Source organism: Scyliorhinus torazame, chromosome 17 (genome assembly GCF_047496885.1).
Source record: "Scyliorhinus torazame isolate Kashiwa2021f chromosome 17, sScyTor2.1, whole genome shotgun sequence".
Lineage (NCBI taxonomy): Eukaryota > Metazoa > Chordata > Chondrichthyes > Carcharhiniformes > Scyliorhinidae > Scyliorhinus > Scyliorhinus torazame.
Window position 1 is genome coordinate 127,690,423 of NC_092723.1, and position 17,384 is coordinate 127,707,806.

The window sequence follows — 17,384 nt, forward strand, 5'->3', positions numbered from 1 at the left end:
GGAGCACCCGGAGGAAACCCACGCAGACACGGGGAGGACGTGCAGACTCCGCACAGACAATGACCCAATCCGGAATCGAACCTGGGACCATGGAGCTGTGAAGCAATTGTGCTATGCACAATGCTACCGTGCTGCCCTTAAGAACAAATAAATCTACACTATATCATTTTACCGTAATCCATGTACCTATCCAATAGCTGCTTGAAGGTCCCTAATGTTTCCGACTCAACTACTTCCACAGGCAGTGCATTCCATGCCCCCACTACTCTCTGGGTAAAGAACCTACCTCTGATATCCCTCCTATATCTTCCACCTTTCACCTTAAATTTATGTCCCCTTGTAATGGTGTGTTCCACCCGGGGAAAAAGTCTCTGACTGTCTACTCTATCTATTCCCCTGATCATCTTATAAACCTCTATCAAGTCGCCCCTCATCCTTCTCCGCTCTAATGAGAAAAGGCCTAGCACCCTCAACCTTTCCTCGTAAGACCTACTCTCCATTCCAGGCAACATCCTGGTAAATCTTCTTTGCACCTTTTCCAGAGCTTCCACATCCTTCCTAAAATGAGGCGACCAGAACTGTACACAGTACTCCAAATGTGGCCTTACCAAAGTTTTGTACAGCTGCATCATCACCTCACGGCTCTTAAATTCAATCCCTCTGTTAATGAACGCGAGCACACCATAGGCCTTCTTCACAGCTCTATCCACTTGAGTGGCAACTTTCAAAGATGTATGAACATAGACCCCAAGATCTCTCTGCTCCTCCACATTGCCAAGAACTCTACCGTTAACCCTGTATTCCGCATTCATATTTGTCCTTCCAAAATGGACAACCTCACACTTTTCAGGGTTAAACTCCATCTGCCACTTCTCAGCCCAGCTCTGCATCCTATCTATGTCTCTTTGCAGCCGACAACAGCCCTCCTTACTATCCACAACTCCACCAATCTTTGTATCGTCTGCAAATTTACTGACCCACCCTTCAACTCCCTCATCCAAGTCATTAATGAAAATCACAAACAGCAGAGGACCCAGAACTGATCCCTGCGGTACGCCACTGGTAACTGGGATCCAGGCTGAATATTTGCCATCCACCACCACTCTCTGACTTCTATCGGTTAGCCAGTTTGTTATCCAACTGGCCAAATTTCCCACTATCCCATGCCTCCTTACTTTCTGCATAAGCCTACCATGGGGAACTTTATCAAATGCCTTACTAAAATCCATGTACACTACATCCACTGCTTTACCTTCATCCACATGCTTGGTCACCTCCTCAAAGAATTCAATAAGATTTGTTAGGCAAGACCTACCCCTCACAAATCCGTGCTGACTATCCCTAATCAAGCAGTGTCTTTCCAGATGCTCAGAAATCCTATCCTTCAGTACCCTTTCCATTACTTTGCCTACCACCGAAGTAAGACTAACTGGCCTGTAATTCCCAGGGTTATCCCTAGTTCCTTTTTTGAACAGGGGCACGACATTCGCCACTCTCCAATCCCCTGGTACCACCCCTGTTGACAGTGAGGACGAAAAGATCATTGCCAACGGCTCTGCAATTTCATCTCTTGCTTCCCATAGAATCCTTGGATATATCCCGTCAGGCCCGAGGGACTTGTCTATCCTCAAGTTTTTCAAAATGCCCAACACATCTTCCTTCCTAACAAGTATTTCCTCGAGCTTACCAATCTGTTTCACACTGTCCTCTCCAACAATATCGCCCCTCTCATTTGTAAATACAGAAGAAAAGTACTCATTCAAGACCTCTCCTATCTCTTCAGACTCAATACACAATCTCCCGCTACTGTCCTTGATTGGACCTACCCTCGCTCTAGTCATTCTCATATTTCTCACATATGTGTAAAAGGCCTTGGGGTTTTCCTTGATCCTACCCGCCAAAGATTGTTCATGCCCTCTCTTAGCTCTCCTAATCCCTTTCTTCAGTTCCCTCCTGGCTATCTTGTATCCCTCCAATGCCCTGTCTGAACCTTGTTTCCTCAGCCTTACATAAGTCACCTTTTTCCTCTTAACAAGACATTCAACCTCTCTTGTCAACCATGGTTCCCTCACTCGACCATCTCTTCCCTGCCTGACAGGGACATACATATCAAGGACACGTAGCACCTGTTCCTTGAACAAGTTCCACATTTCACTTGTGTCCTTCCCTGCCAGCCTATGTTCCCAACTTATGCACTTCAATTCTTGTCTGACAACATCGTATTTACCCTTCCCCCAATTGTAAACCTTGCCCTGTTGCACGTACCTATCCCTCTCCATTACTAAAGTGAAAGTCACAGAATTGTGGTCACTATCTCCAAAATGCTCCCCCACTAACAAATCTATCACTTGCCCTGGTTCATTACCAAGTACTAAATCCAATATTGCCCCTCCTCTGGTCGGACAATCTACATACTGTGTTAGAAAAGCTTCCTGGACACACTGCACAAACACCACCCCATCCAAACTATTTGATCTAAAGAGTTTCCACTCAATATTTGGGAAGTTAAAGTCACCCATGACTACTACCCTGTGACTTCTGCACCTTTCCAAAATCTGTTTCCCAATCTGTTCCTCCACATCTCTGCTACTATTGGGGGGCCTATAGAAAACTCCTAACAAGGTGACTGCGCCTTTCCTATTTCTGACTTCAACCCATACTACCTCAATAGGGTGATACTCCTCGAACTGCCTTTCTGCAGCTGTTATACTATCTCTAATTAATAATGCCACCCCCCCCACCTCTTTTACCACCCTCCCTAATCTTATTGAAACATCTGTAACCAGGGACCTCCAACAACCATTTCTGCCCCTCTTCTATCCAAGTTTCCGTGATGGCCACCACATCGAAGTCCCAAGTACCGATCCATGCCTTAAGTTCACCCACCTTATTCCTGATGCTTCTTGCGTTGAAGTATACACACTTCAACCCATCTCCGTGCCTGCAAATACTCTCCTTTGTCAGTGTTCCCTTCCCCACTGCCTCATTACACGCTTTGGCGTCCTGAATATCGGCTACCTTAGTTGCTGGACTACAAATCCGGTTCCCATTCCCCTGCCAAATTAGTTTAAACCCTCCCGAAGAGTACTAGCAAACCTCCCTCCCAGGATATTGGTGCCCCTCTGGTTCAGATGCAACCCGTCCTGCTTGTACAGGTCCCACCTTCCCCAGAATGCGCTCCAATTATCCAACAATCTAACTCCCTCGGTCAACAAAATGAAAGGAGCACCTTACTCCCTCCTCACCTAACTCCCTCGGTCACCAAACTCTCACTATCGCACTCAAAAAGCACCAAATTCAGCACTCCCTCGGTCACCAAACTCTCACTATCGCACTCAAAAAGCACCAAATTCAGCACTCAGAGAAACAGAGTTAACGTTTCAAGTCCATATGACTCTTCTCTGAAGAGTCACCCAAACTCAAAATGTTAACAAACATCATTACCTTGCATTTAGTGCTTATATTATCATTTAGGGACTAAACACAAAATCTAGGCTGACACTTTAGTGCAGCAGGAAGGGAGGACTGCACTGTTGGAGATGCGGTCTTTCAGACGAGTCATTTGCCCTCAAGAGGGTTGAGAAAGATCGTACAGCACCATTTCAAAAGATCATGGGAGTTGTCCCCGATATCCTGACCAATATTCATCCCTCAATCAAAACCATTTTAAACAGATTATCTGGCCATTGTTATGCTGCTGTTTGTGGGGCCGTGCTGTGTGCAAATGGAGTGCCATGTTTCTCAAGTTACAACAGTGACCACACTTCAAAAGTACCTCTTTGTCTGTAAAGCAGTTTGAGGTATCCTGAAGTTATAAAAGCCCCTCATATAAGTGCAAATCGTTTATTCTTGAAGATACTGGAGGGCTTCTATTAGAGTAAATGAGGAAAAATAGTTTCTACTGGCAAGAAGGTCAGTAACCACAGGACACAAATTAGCAATAGCAGCAGGGGGCTGGGTGAGTAGATTCAATAGTAACTTTCCGAAAGGAATTGGATAAATACACAAAATAAAAATTGGAAAAAGATCGGGAACAGTTGGACTAATTGGATAGCATTTAAGGAGCCAGAGACATGATGGTCTGAAAGGCCTGGTGCGATTTATGATACCACGTTCTGTGATACTAATATGGCACTGGAGGTAAAAGCCACATTAATACTTTGCTAAAGTATTTTTATGTGGCGCCTGAAGATGATCTTAGATATTAAGAGATGGTTTCAAAAATAGAATCATTCTCTTGTGTACTGCTAATGAGAAGTTCATGTAGAACATTTCATCAAAACAAATACAGGTTGCTGCAGAAGAGATAAACCGGTTACTTGGTGTCAATTTATGTAGGTCTAGTATCCGCTAAACAATTAGCCAAGTGTTATACAGCTTTGTGCAGCCAAGCCACACCCGTTCATTGCCCAACTACACCATATTGATGTGAGAAGGGCCAGTTGATAATATCAAACAGCACTTTATCCTCATTAGGCCAGTTGTTAACTCATTATCAAGAAAGTAATCTTGAAGCCAATCCTAATGCAAGCGCAAAAGTGTATTTAGAAAGACAAAGGGGGAAAATTTCACCTCAAATTGATTGTCAAGAGTTTGTGGGGTTAGCAAACATTATTTTAAATAGAGGCAAAAATACCTCATTTTCAAAATTCTCAACCCTGCTTTTAAGATTCTCCCACCTCCCACCATGGCCTTTGTCCTTCCCTATATAACTTCTTCCAGCACCACATCCCTCAGAAAGTCCAAAGGTGTGCAGGTTAGGCTGATTGACCACGCTAAATTGCCCCAGGGATGTGCAGGCTAAATTGCCCCAGGGATGTGCAGGTTAAATTAAGGGATTATTGGGATAGGCAGGGAAGTGTGCTTGCGTGGTGCGCTCTTTCAGAGGATCGATAGGCCGAATAGCTTCCTTCTGCACTGTGGGGATTCTATGAAAAATATCTGCATTCCTCAAATTCTGGTCTCTTAAACAACCCCAATTTTAATTCCTCCACGATTGGTCACTGTGCCCTCGGATACCTGGGCCCCCGAGAGTCTGGAATTCCATTCCTAAATCGCTCCACTTCTCTTTAAGGTGCTCCCTAAAACTTCCCTCTTTCTTCCTGCTCTTAAGGTCCCCTTATGTAGCTTAGTGTCAAATGTTGTTTTACAATGCTCCAGTGAGACTCCTTGGGATTTTTTAGAGGCACTACATAAATACAACTTGTTATTATTACCTCCATTCAAACTTTTAGCTTCACATGTCCAATGCTTTGCAGTTGATTCTAATCACTGTTTTGATACAGAAAGTTACAACAAACATACTTGGATTTATATAGCGCCTTTAAAAGGTAAAAGAAAATACCTAAGGTGTCTGGAAAATGGACACTAACCCAAAGAATGCAAAATTAGGACAGCTGGTGAAAGATTAAGAAACATTTTCTTTAAAAAGTTAAATAAAATACAGAAAGGAAATTTTAGACTCAATTTACGTATATTAAAATGCAAAGGAAAGTTGGAAACAAAATCTATACTAAAATTAACGTATTCAGTCCATCAAGTCTGCACCAAGCCCCCTGAAAGAGCACCCTCACCAGGCTGCCATCCTATCCCTGCAACCCCACTTAACCCGCACATACCTGGACACTAAGGAGCAATTTAGTATGGCCAATCCACCTAACCTGCACATCTTTGGGACTGTGGAAGGAAACCGGAGCACCCGGAGGAACCCACGCAGACATGGGGAGAAAGTGCAAACACCACACAGTCACCCAAGACCGGAATTGAACCGAGTCCCTGGCTCTCTGATGCAGCAGTGCTAACCACTGTGCCACCATATGATTTAACTTTTGAAAATCAAAATCCCCTCAGGAAAAGATGCACGGATTAGCAGACATATTATTACTTGAATAGTATTGTGCTAAAGTTGCTTTTGCAACAGTAATGAAAGAATAGACAGGTAAAGGCCTGACCCTGGAGTTTAGAGAAGGTTCAACAAAGTATTGTGAGCAATATGCGGCGTGCAAGTACCAAGATAGTATCAGCGATGAAATATCCGATTGCCTGATACATTCATCATAAAATGTGCAGCAAAATATTATTTTGATTCAAAGATTGCCCTCTATTTCCACAACAGAGTAGACATCAATCACAAAAGTCAAACTAAACTCATTTGTAGCTATTTCCCTTCTCCTAAAAGGTGACGGGAGAGTAATGATGCTTTGATTGACCCATGATAAGATTCTAAACCTCAATTTTCAAACTATACGGTTGAAATTTCTTTTAAAAGATGCTTTCTCCTCTCAAAATTGTCATTAAGCATTTCTCACTACCTCGCGAAACAGAGCTCCATAGAATGTAACTGTATAGAAACAGTCAACAGTTCTCATTGAGATATCGAGGTCCATTAGCAATCTCTTCTGTTCCTGGCTGTTCACAGTTGCCCGGATTCGCTGAAATACAAAATGACAAAATATGCATTAAAAATTTTTATTCCAAGCCTTTCCCTGATGGCTTGAGTGGACAAATGTTTCAATTGGTGAGCAGCTTAACCTTAGCCAAGGTAGCAGTTAGAGAACAAGGGGCCACAACATTGCTGGGCTAGAGAAGTGACCAGTGGCCTTGTTATGTGTGGACATCGCAAGGAAAAAGACATGCATTAACACAGCACCTTTCATGATCTCCAGCACCCTCATAGCCAATTAAGTACTTCTGAAGTGTAGTTACTGTTCACATATCGTTCTGCAGATAGCAAATTTCCATGAACAGTAATATGATAATGATCAGATAAATTATCTTGGTGATGTTGTTTAAGGAATAAATATTGGTGAAGACACTTAGGATAACACCACAAAGTGCTGGGAAAATGCAGCGTCTGTGGAGTGAGAAACAGAGTTAAATTTTGAGTCCAATATGACTCTTTGGAACTCGGAAAATCCAGGCCAAAGTATTCCATGGTACAATTTTCAAGCAGAGCAGAGGCATTCTTCCTGATATCCTGGTGAATACTTATCGCCCAAACAACATCACTAAAACAATCAGCTGGTCACAATCACATTGCTGTTCATGGGACCCAATTCAGTGCAAACTGGCTGCTGTATTTCTTTTGTTGCAACAGTGACTACATTTCAAAAATACTTCACTGGACGCAAGGCATTAGAGATTATGAAAGATACTCTACAAATGCAAGGAAGATGGGCAAATCAGTGAGGGCCTTGCCCTTTCACAACAACAAATCCTTACAGCTGGACTCTGCAAGGTGCAAGCTGCAGTTGAGAAAAATATTTGCGCATCAAAGAATGGTTAAATTGTATGATGACGCTAGGGGACACAACATTTATACATGATGGGCAATATATCACCTCATGTTTGCAATCTACAAATGGGCAATTACAGATTCAAGCAAGCTGGAAGGCCTTGACACGGTGGTCAGATTTAATGTCACAGCAGTGATGCTCAATAAAGAGCAACTCACGTTTGGCCTCGAGTGTCATAATTGAACAAATAGCATTTGACAGTTTTGAGTATTTCCCAGAATGCAGAGAAAGCACAATAAACCATGAAGATAGTTTGGTGCCCGACTCCCAAGAAATTTCAGCACAGAACAGCCAGTCATCCAGGCCACAACTGCACACAGGTGTTCCTTTAGTGTCTGTAAAAGTTTCCTGTCATAAGAGTTCAGAAACATAGAAGCAGCACAAAAGGTTCAGCTTACTGCCAACTCGCAACCAGACCAAGTCAGTGGGCTTACCGTATTCAAAACTCATGGTGGGAAGTTGATGCCATTGAGTTTGGAGGCCAAAATGCTGGGGTTATCCCTGAAATGCTGGTGGGGTAAATCATAAATCCGGGTTAACCCCCCCCCCCCTCTATTAAGGGGTGTCAGCAGAGATTCGGAGATACAGGAGGTAGGTACCTATTTCATATTAGGGTGAAAGCTAACTTTCGATAGTGAACTTCTAATTCTAGTGTAAACAAAACACAAATAATGTGTGAAAATGGTCAAACATAATATCTCACACCGCAAAATCTCCAACAGCTTTATGTACCTCTCCAAGTTAGACCAATAAAAGTGGATATTTCCTCAAGTATTTGGCTGTATATGGGCAAGTAAATAGGCTGGTTTAGCTCAGTGGGCTAGACAGCTGGTTTGTGATGCAGAACAAGGCCAGCAGCGCAGATTCAATTCCCGTACCAGCTGAGAATTCGGAATTCTCCCTCTGTATACCCGAACAGGTGCCGGAATGTGGCGAGTAGGGGCTTTTCACAGTAACTTCATTGCAGTGTAAGCCTACTTGTGAAATAAAGATTTTTTATTCAAATATTTATTGTTTTCAGTAAGACTCCGTTGTGCCAGAGAAGGAAGGGACAGGGGAGGGGGATGGTGAAGGTGGCAAGTCAATCCTGGCAAGAAACTAATGAGGGCCACAACAACCCATTATTCTTACAACTGAATGTTCCAGCAATCATCAACAACAATGAATCATACTCTGTCTGGGACCTGAAAAGCTTGTTGAGCATTATGCAAACGCAGTACATCAGGAGACAGAAGTTAACTGGACAGTGTGATGGAGCAAATCCAGCTGCATTTGCCAGCCTCCATTTTTCCACCAATGATGGAGCTAAATGGCTGTACGGTAAAATGGAGAACAGAAAGAGAGAATTAATTATACCTTCTACATTTCGTGCAACATCAGCTAATTTTTGAGAATTAGAAAAGCAACAATTGCATTGAATCAGTGCAGTGCACTAACCCCTACCTATAGCCACTTTACGAAGTCTTACAACACCAGGTTAAAGTCCAACAGGTTTGTTTCGATGTCACTAGCTTTCAGAGCGCTGCTCCTTCCTCAGGTGAATGAAGAGGTATGTTCCAGAAACATATATGTAGACAAATTCAAAGATGCCAAACAATGCTTGGAATGCGACCATTAGCAGGTGATTAAATCTTTACAGATCCAGAGATGGGGTGACCCCAGGTTAAAGAGGTGTGAATTGTATCAAGCCAGGACGGTTGGCAAGACGTGCCAGATCATCGACATGGATACCATTATTACACGTGAGAACACCACCCACCAGGTACGCGGTACATGCTCGTGCGACTCGGCCAACGTTGTCTACCTCATACGCTGCAGGAAAGGATGTCCCGAAGCGTGGTACATTGGCGAAACCATGCAGACGCTACGACAACGAATGAACGGACACAGTGCAACAATCACCAGGCAGGAATGTTCCCTTCCAGTCGGGGAACACTTCAGCAGTCAAGGGCATTCAGCCTCTGATTTCCGGGTAAGCGTTCTCCAAGGCGGCCTTCAGGACGCGCGACAACGCAGAATCGCCGAGCAGAAACTTATAGCCAAGTTCCGCACACATGAGTGCGGCCTCAACCGGGACCTGGGATTCATGTCGCATTACATTCATCCCCCACCAGCTGGCCTGCGAAATCCTACCAACTGTCCTGGCTTGATACAATTCACACCTCTTTAACCTGGGGTTACCCCATCTCTGGATCTGTAAAGATTTAATCACCTGCTAATGATCGTATTCCAAGCATTGTTTGGCATCTTTGAATCTGTCTATATATGTGTTTCTGGAACAGACCTCTTCATTCACCTGAGGAAGGAGCAGCGCTCCGAAAGCGAGTGACATCGAAACAAACCTGTGGACTTATATACAAACCTATATACAATAGCAATTGACTAGATGTGACCCCACGCGCCTCAGTCTTCCCCCACACACCCTCCCAACGGAGCACTCACCCCCACTCCCCTACGGGTCGCTGCTGCTACTGACGTTTTAATTTTCGCTGAGAAGCCATCGGACGGTATTATGCCCCCGCTCAACAGCAGCAGCTCTGTACACTTGGCAAAATTATTTACACACATAAGTAGGCATCTGTTTGTGGTGTTGTCGTCCCTTGCTTCTCCCAGACGGAGTTCGCTGCCGTTGTCGTCTCATTCTGCTTCTGCGCACTTCCGCTTCTGCAGCCCTCCCGTCTTCCCCATTTTCTCTGTTCCTGTGGACGTTAAGTTTGTTAACGTTTCCCTGCCTCCCCCTCCCCCTCCCTGGTTCTCCTCTATTGTTCTGTCTCTTCCCTCTACCTCCCCTCCCCCCCTCCTTGCTCGCCTTTCCTCCTCTTAGATTTAGCTGTCTTCCCCCACACCCCTCCCCCTCCCCTCTCCCAGTCTATCTCTCCCTCTCAAGCTTTGGCTACTCGCCCCTGTTTCTTGGCTACCTGCCTATTCTTCTGCTTGTTTGTTGGCCACAAACAGGTCTCGGAACAATTGGGTGAATGGCTCCCACGTTCTGTGGTAGCCGTCGTCTGACCCTTGGATGGCGAATTTGATTTTCTCCATTTGGAGAGATTCCGAGAGGTTGGACAGCCAGTCTGCAGCTTTGGGTGGTGCTGCTGACCGCCAGTCGAACAGGATTCTGCGGCGGGCGATCAGGGAGGCAAAGGCAAGGGCGTCTGCCCTCCTCCCCAGGAATAGATCTGGCTGGTCTGAAACCCTGAAGACAGCCACTTTCGGGCATGGCTCCACCCTCACCCCCACCACCTTGGACATTGCCTCGAAGAAGGCTGTCCAGTACTCCACAAGTCTGGGGCAGGACCAGAACATGTGGGCATGGTTGGCTGAGCCTCCTTGGCACCACTCACATCTGTCCTCCACCTCCGGGAAGAACCTACTCATACGGGTTCTTGTTAAGTGGGCTCTATTTACCACTTTTAGTTGCGTCAGGCTGAGACTTGCACACGTGGAGGTGGAGTTGACCCTATGCAGTTCTTCGCTCCAGAGTCCCCACCCTATTTCGATCCCCAGGTCCTCCTCCCACTTCATTCTAGTTGCGTCCAATACGGTGTCGGCCCCTTCTACCAGTCGGTCATACATGTCACTACAGTTTCCTTTATCTAGTATGCTTGCGTCCAGTAGTGTCTGTCGTGGTTGTTGTGGGTATGTCCTAGTCTCCTTTCGTAGGAAGTTTTTTTAGTTGCAGGTACCTTCGCTCGTTCCCCCTGGCTAGCTGGAATTTCTCTCTCAGTTTGCCCAGTGTTGCGATCCTGCCGTCCATGTATAGGTCCCTGACTGTCAGTGTCCTTCTGCCCTGGCCCCACCTTTTGAAGGTGGTGTCAGTCAGCGCTGGGGTGAACCCATGGTTGTTGCAGATGGGAGCTTTACCCGATATTCTGGTCAGGCCAAATTGTTGCCGTAGTTGGTTCCAGGACTGGAGGGTGGCTATTACCACTGGGCTGATGGAGTGTTTTTTGAGTGGGGATGGGGATGGGAGCGCCACAGTGGCGAGGGCCCGGAGGGAGGTCCCCATGCAGGAGGCCTCTTCCGCATGCACCCACTCGGCTTCTGGCTCCTTGATCCATCCCCTTATTCGCTCGGCCGTCGCCGCCGCCTCCCCCCACCATACGAACACCATGATTAGTTTGTCTAGTGCTTTGAAAAAGGCCTTGGGGATGTAGATCGGGATGGATCTGAATAGGAAGAGGTACCTGGGCAGCACATTCATTTTGATCGTCTGGACTCACCCTGCGAGGGAGAGTGGGAGTGTGTTCCATCTTTGCAGGTCCTTTTTCACTTCCTCTGTCAGACTGGTGAGGTTCCATTTGTGGATCCCTTTCCAGTCATGGGCTATTTGGATCCCCAAGTAGCGGAATTTGTTCGGGCTTGTTTAAGCGGCAGTCCTGTTAGGGCTGCTCCACCTACTTGTGGGTGTACCGGGAATATCTCGCTTTTGCTCATGTTGAGTTTGTAGCCCGAGAAGGCGCCAAACTCTTTCAGGAGCACGATGATTCCGTCCATGCTGCTTTGTGGATCCGAAATGTAGAGGAGCAGGTCATCTGCATAGAGTGAGACTCTGTGCTCTCTGCCTCCCCTTCGGATCCCCCTCCAGCTTTTTGCTGCTCTGAGTGGTTCGATCGCTAGAGCGAACAGCAGCGGGGAAGTTGGGCATCCTTGTCTAGTGCCCCTGTGCAGCTGGAAGTATCGGGAGTTGATATTGTTGGTCCGTACGCTCGTCATGGGAGCGTTGTATAGGAGCTTTACCCAGGAGGTGAACCCTGTTCCAAGCCCGAACCGCTCCAGTACCTCTATGAGGTATTTCCATTCGACTCTGTCGAAGACCTTTTCTGCATCTAGGGAGACGATTACTTCTGGTGTTCTCTCCCCGGATGGGGTCATTATCACATTCAGCAGGCGCCTGATGTTCGAGGTAAGCTGTCTACCTTTGACAAAGCCCGTCTGGTCCTCTGCGACCACCTCAGGTACACAGTGTTCTAACCTTTTAGCTAGGATTTTGGCCAGTATTTTGGCGTCTGCATTCAGCAGTGAGATGGGTCTGTATGACCCACATTCCGTTGGGTCTTTGTCTTTCTTAGGTATCAGCGAGATTGAGGCCTGTGCTAGCGTGGGCGGCAGTGTGCCCCTCGCTAGCGAGTCTGTGAACATCTCACGCAGGTGCGGGGCCAGTGCTGTCGCAAATATTTTGTAGAAGTCTGCCGGGAACCAGTCGGGTCCCGGCGCCTTCCCCGCCTGCATGGAGCTAATGCTGTCCATGATCTCTCCCAGTGCTAGTGGTGCTTCCAAGCCCCGTTTTTTTGCCCTCCCCCACGACTGGAATGTCCAGTCCATCAAGGAACCGTTTCATCCCAGACTCCCCCATTGGGGGCTCTGAGGTGTACAGCCCTTGGTAGAAGGCTTTGAAGGTTTTGTTGATCTTTTCTGGTTCTGTTTCTAGCGTGCCTCTGGTATCCCTGATTTGTGCAATTTCTCTGGTGGCTGCCTGCTTTCTCAGCTGGTGTGCCAACAGGCAGCTGGCTTTGTCTCCGTGTTCGTATAGGGTCCCACATGCATGGCGGAGTTGGTGCACTGCTTTCCTGGTGGAGAGCAGCTCAAAGTTCCTTTGTAGCTCTTTCCTCTCCGCCAGGAGCTCTACGGTCGGGGCCTCAGAGTATTTACGGTCTACCTCCAGTATGGAGTCGACCAGCTGCTGGTCGCCACCCTTTCCTCCATATCTCTTCGCACTTTGAAAGCGATGATTTCCCCTTTATGGCCTTTAGTGTTTCCCAGAACGTGGAGGGTGAGACCTCCTCATTCTGGTTGTTCTCGGTGTACTCTGCAATGGCCCGTGATAACCTTTCGTTGAAGGCCTTGTCCGCTAGTAGGGCGGCGTCCAACCTCCATGTGGGGTGTTGGGCCCTGCCCGTCTCCAGCCTCACGTCCATGTAGTGTGGAGCGTGGTCTGATATCACAATTGGGGAGTATTCCACCTTGTCTAGCCCCAGAAGCACCGTTTTCCCTACCACAAAAGTCAATTCTCGTGTATACGTTGTGTACTGGGGCGAAGAAGGAGAATTCCTTCTCCCCCGGGTGGGCGAACCTCCAGGGGTCCGCCGCTCCCATCTGCTCCATAAAGTGTCCGAGTTCCCTTGCCATGCTTGAGGTTTTCCCTGTTTTGGGGCTTGATCTGTCTGTCTTTGGGTCCTGTACACAGTTGAAGTCCCCCCCCCCCCCCCCCCCCCATGATTAGTCGATGCGTCGCTATGTCAGGGATTTCTGCCATGGTCTTCTTGATGAAGCTCGTGTCATCCCAGTTGGGTGCGTACACGTTAACTAGTACTACTGGTGCCCCATCCAGGGCCCCGCTGACCATGACATACTGTCCCCCTGGGTCCGTAACCGTCTTTGTCGCCCTAAACATCGTCCTCTTGCTGATCAGTATTGCCACCCCACTGGCCCTTGTCCCATAGCAGGAATGGTAGGTTTGTCCCACCCAGCCCTTTCTTACCCGGTCGGTCCTGCTCTCTCAGGTGTGTCTCTTGGAGGAAGACTATGTCGGCCCTCATATTTCTTAGGTGGGTGAGGACTCTGGATCTCTTCACTAGGCCATTGAGTCCCCTTACGTTCCAGGTGACTATCCTGGTGGGGGGCTTCTACCCCCTCGCTCCTGTGGGATTAACCATACTTACCTGGTGGACGCGACCCTGCCCTCCGGGGGTTTCCCTTTGTTAGAGGGCCATCCAGGATGGCCGCTGTCACTGCTCTCTCCATGCGGTCGGGTCCCTGCATTCCAGGGTTTCCCTTTGTCCCGGGGGCACCTGAAATGGCCGCCCACTGTGCGTCCGCCATGCGGGTAGTCCCCTGCACTCTGGGGTCTCCCTTCGCCCAGAGACCGTACTGGGTGGGTGCTTGCAGCGATTCCTTGTCTCCAGCCCTTGGTTGTGGCACTTTGTCGCCCAATTCCTTTTCTAGCCCGGTTTGTCCCTCCTTCCCTGTGCTGCCCCTCCCCGGTCTCTCCTTCCCTGTGTCCCCCCCTCTCCCTTGTACCCCTCCTTTGTCCCTCTTTCCCCTGTTCCTGTCCCAGTTTGCTCTCCCGTCTCTGTTGAGTGGTCCCCCCCCCCACCTCCAGCCTGACGCCTTCACCCCTGTTGGGGGCGCGCTGCGGCCCTGCTTTGTTGCATGCCCCCGGCGCTGGCTTTCCCGCTAGTACGGTGGCCCCCCTTCTCAGGAGTTACTGTCTCGCTTTTCCCCTGGCCGGCCTCTACAGTTTTCTGCCCGCTCTTCCCCTATCCTACCCTGCACTCCTCTTGCTTGCTCTCCCTTCTCCGCTACTCTCGTTTCCTCGTGCTGGGGCCTGGCCTCCCACCTGAAGTGGTACCTCGGGCAGTGGTCTGTTCTTAGTTCAGGGTGCGCTCACCGTGGCGGGGACGGGGGGGGGGGGGGGGGGGCTGGCGTTGCCTCACCCCTCCCCTCCCCCCTCGTCGGCGCGTTGTTGCCCCCTGCCAGGGGCCCCTCATTTCTACCTTCGCGGGTGGTTTTCCAGCCCATGTTCCTCGACGAACTTGTTTATTTTGGCAGGGGCTGTAAAGAAGTATTCTCTTTCTTGGCATGTGACCCAGAGTTTCGCTGGGTACAGCATACCAAAACGCACGTTGCTCTTGTGAAGAGCTGCTTTCGCTCTATTAAACTCAGCCCGTCTCCTGGCTAGGTCTGCCCCAATGTCCTCGCGAATTCGAATGGCATGTCCTTCCCATTTGCAGGTTCTGTTTTTCCTGGCCCAGCATAGGATTGTTTCCCTATGCTAGTACCGATGCAGTTTAGCTATAACTGATCTCGGGTGTTCCCTTGCTTTGGGCTTCGGGCGCAGCAACCGGTGTGCTCTGTCCATTTCTGGTGGGCTGGGAAAGGTTTTCTTCCCCACTAAGTTGCCCAGCATCTCGGCCACATATGCCGTGGGGTTTCTACCCTCGATTCCCTCTGGTAAGCCCACTACCCTGACATTTTGCCTCCTCGAGCGGTTTTCCTGGTCGTCCACCCTGCCCTTCAGGCTCCCCTGCGTTGTGCCCAGTCTCGCCACCTCCCTCTCCAGGGCCGTGATCCGGTCGCTCACATCAGTCGCTGCTTTCTCCAGCTCCTTGATGGACGCCTCTTGGGCTTCCAGTTTCTTCCCTTTGGCGTCCAATTTCTCCTCTGCTCTGCCCAGGGCCTGCGGCCTCTATGTCTGCCCTAGCCTCTGCCTTGTTTACCTGATGTTCCCTCAGCGCATCGGCAAAGGCTGCCTTCCAGTTCCAGCTCCCCCCTGGCCCCGGGGGAGACTGCACCTGTCTGCCCAGCTCTTTTTGATGCGACTTCCGTTCTGCCGCTTTGCTCGCTGATTTTTGGTGCCACTTCTCCCTCTGCTTTGGCTCCTTTCTGGCATTTTTCCCCCCTTTTTTTTTCCTCCCCCCCCCCCCTCATTTATTTATTTCCTCCCCTCCCTTCCCTTTTTTTTTTCTCCCCTCCCTTCTCTCCTTTACCACTGCAGAGAGGGGTCGGTTGGACAGTCCCCGCTTCGTTCCCCGCTGCCCGGTCCGGGCCGCCGCTTCTCGCAACCTGCGCTGTCCTGTCCCGGCCGGGGGGAGTCAGTCGCTCCTCCGTTCCCCGCTTAAGTCCTGGCCGCCGCTTGTCCTGCCCTGTGCTCTGCTGCCGTGCGTCACCTTTACCAAATTTAGAGAAAATCTTGCTCGCAGTCTCAATACAAAACGTAGCAGTTTTTTTCTGCACTGTTATTCATTGTGCCACAAAATATGGGAAGTAACAAACCTGTGATTTGAACTCAAATGATATTTGCAGAAAAGAAGGAAGTCCAATGTGGTGCAGAGACAATGGGGTGGGGGTGGGGGGGGGGAAGAGAGATGGGGGGGCAAAGGATTTTGATCCCCCCTTAGCAGTAGTGAGAACGGCGATGCGGACGGAATATTCTAAGAATAGGAAAGCATGGTCTCTCCAGTGAGATTGTGATTTCCAATTTTCCAGGTCCCTTGCCCCCTGGCATGATGAGAAATCCAGTGTGATGTCACGTTGACACGATTTGCAACAAATGTATAACAACAGGAACCTGGCAACCGCACCTCCGAAGCAGGTATCAGATGTGATCTCTCAGGTTGCCATTACCATACAGGATGCCAGGAGCAGAGGGGCAGAGGGGACCCAGATAGTTTCAACTTAGGCAGTTGGGTGAGAAGATTCTGTCTCAGCATCTCAGGGGGTGGGGTTGCTCGCAGGTCGTAGTGCCCCTTTCTGTCTGTGAGCCTCTAGGTATAAAGGGGTTTGGCAGTTGGTTTGCAGGCGACGATTCCCGTGTCATTCGTGCTGGGCCTGTGTCGATATAACCGCTGGGGGATTGCCCTTCTGGAGTGGCAGCGGAAAGTGGGTGGGAGCAGCTGAATCCACAGGGTCAGCACAGGGAGCGACTGAGAGGTTCTTGAGTGGGGTCCCATGAGGGGCCAAGGTTGTATGCGACTCTGAGAAGGGGTGTTTTCCAGCTTCATGAGGCATGGAGACCCCCGTTCAGGAGGGAGACAATTGCAGTCAGAATGAGCCCCCACACCCAGGCAGCACTGTGAAGGCAGAGGGTGTGAGCTGTATAGAAGTTCAAGGCCACTGGTTATGGAGGTCAGGCTGTCAGGGATTAGTTTCTGGGTAGCTGGCTGTTCCAGTTGGAAGGCTTGTTTAATCCACAGCCTGAGAGAGCTGGGAGAATGATGGTACCTTCCAAGGAGGAGGTTGACATGCTAATTGTAGTCTTCACATTTCAGTATGCCTTACCTGCCACAAGGAGAAACCAGTTGCCTGGCTTTTGAGTGCCATGGGAGTTGGAGTGCCCCTATTTGGTATGATATTTTTAATATTCATTTAGTGATCCGCTTTTTGTTTAAGGCAGTTTCCCTTTAAGGGACTGACCCTTTAATTTGTTCCTCAGTTTATTTGATTTAGTTCACTTGGTTGTTTGTGTTCATCAAAATAGTTGGAAGCATTTTATTCCAAAGCCCATACTCACGTCCACATAACAGAGGTGACACACATGTGGCACCTCAGTGCAAGGCGCTATAAATCGCTCATCATTCACCCCATTTAAAC

At 48.6% G+C, this 17,384-nt stretch overlaps 1 protein-coding gene across 2 annotated transcripts in view; it reads right to left on the reverse strand.

Annotated features, from left to right (window-relative positions):
• LOC140394130 (dual specificity mitogen-activated protein kinase kinase 3-like) overlaps window positions 1-17,384 on the reverse strand; it is a 166,828-nt gene that overhangs the window by 28,203 nt on the left and 121,241 nt on the right. For both annotated transcript variants that reach the window (XM_072481006.1, XM_072481008.1), the window contains exon 5: window positions 6,312-6,431. In XM_072481006.1, coding sequence (XP_072337107.1) covers window positions 6,312-6,431 — 120 coding nt within the window. The remainder of the gene's footprint in view (window positions 1-6,311; window positions 6,432-17,384) is intronic.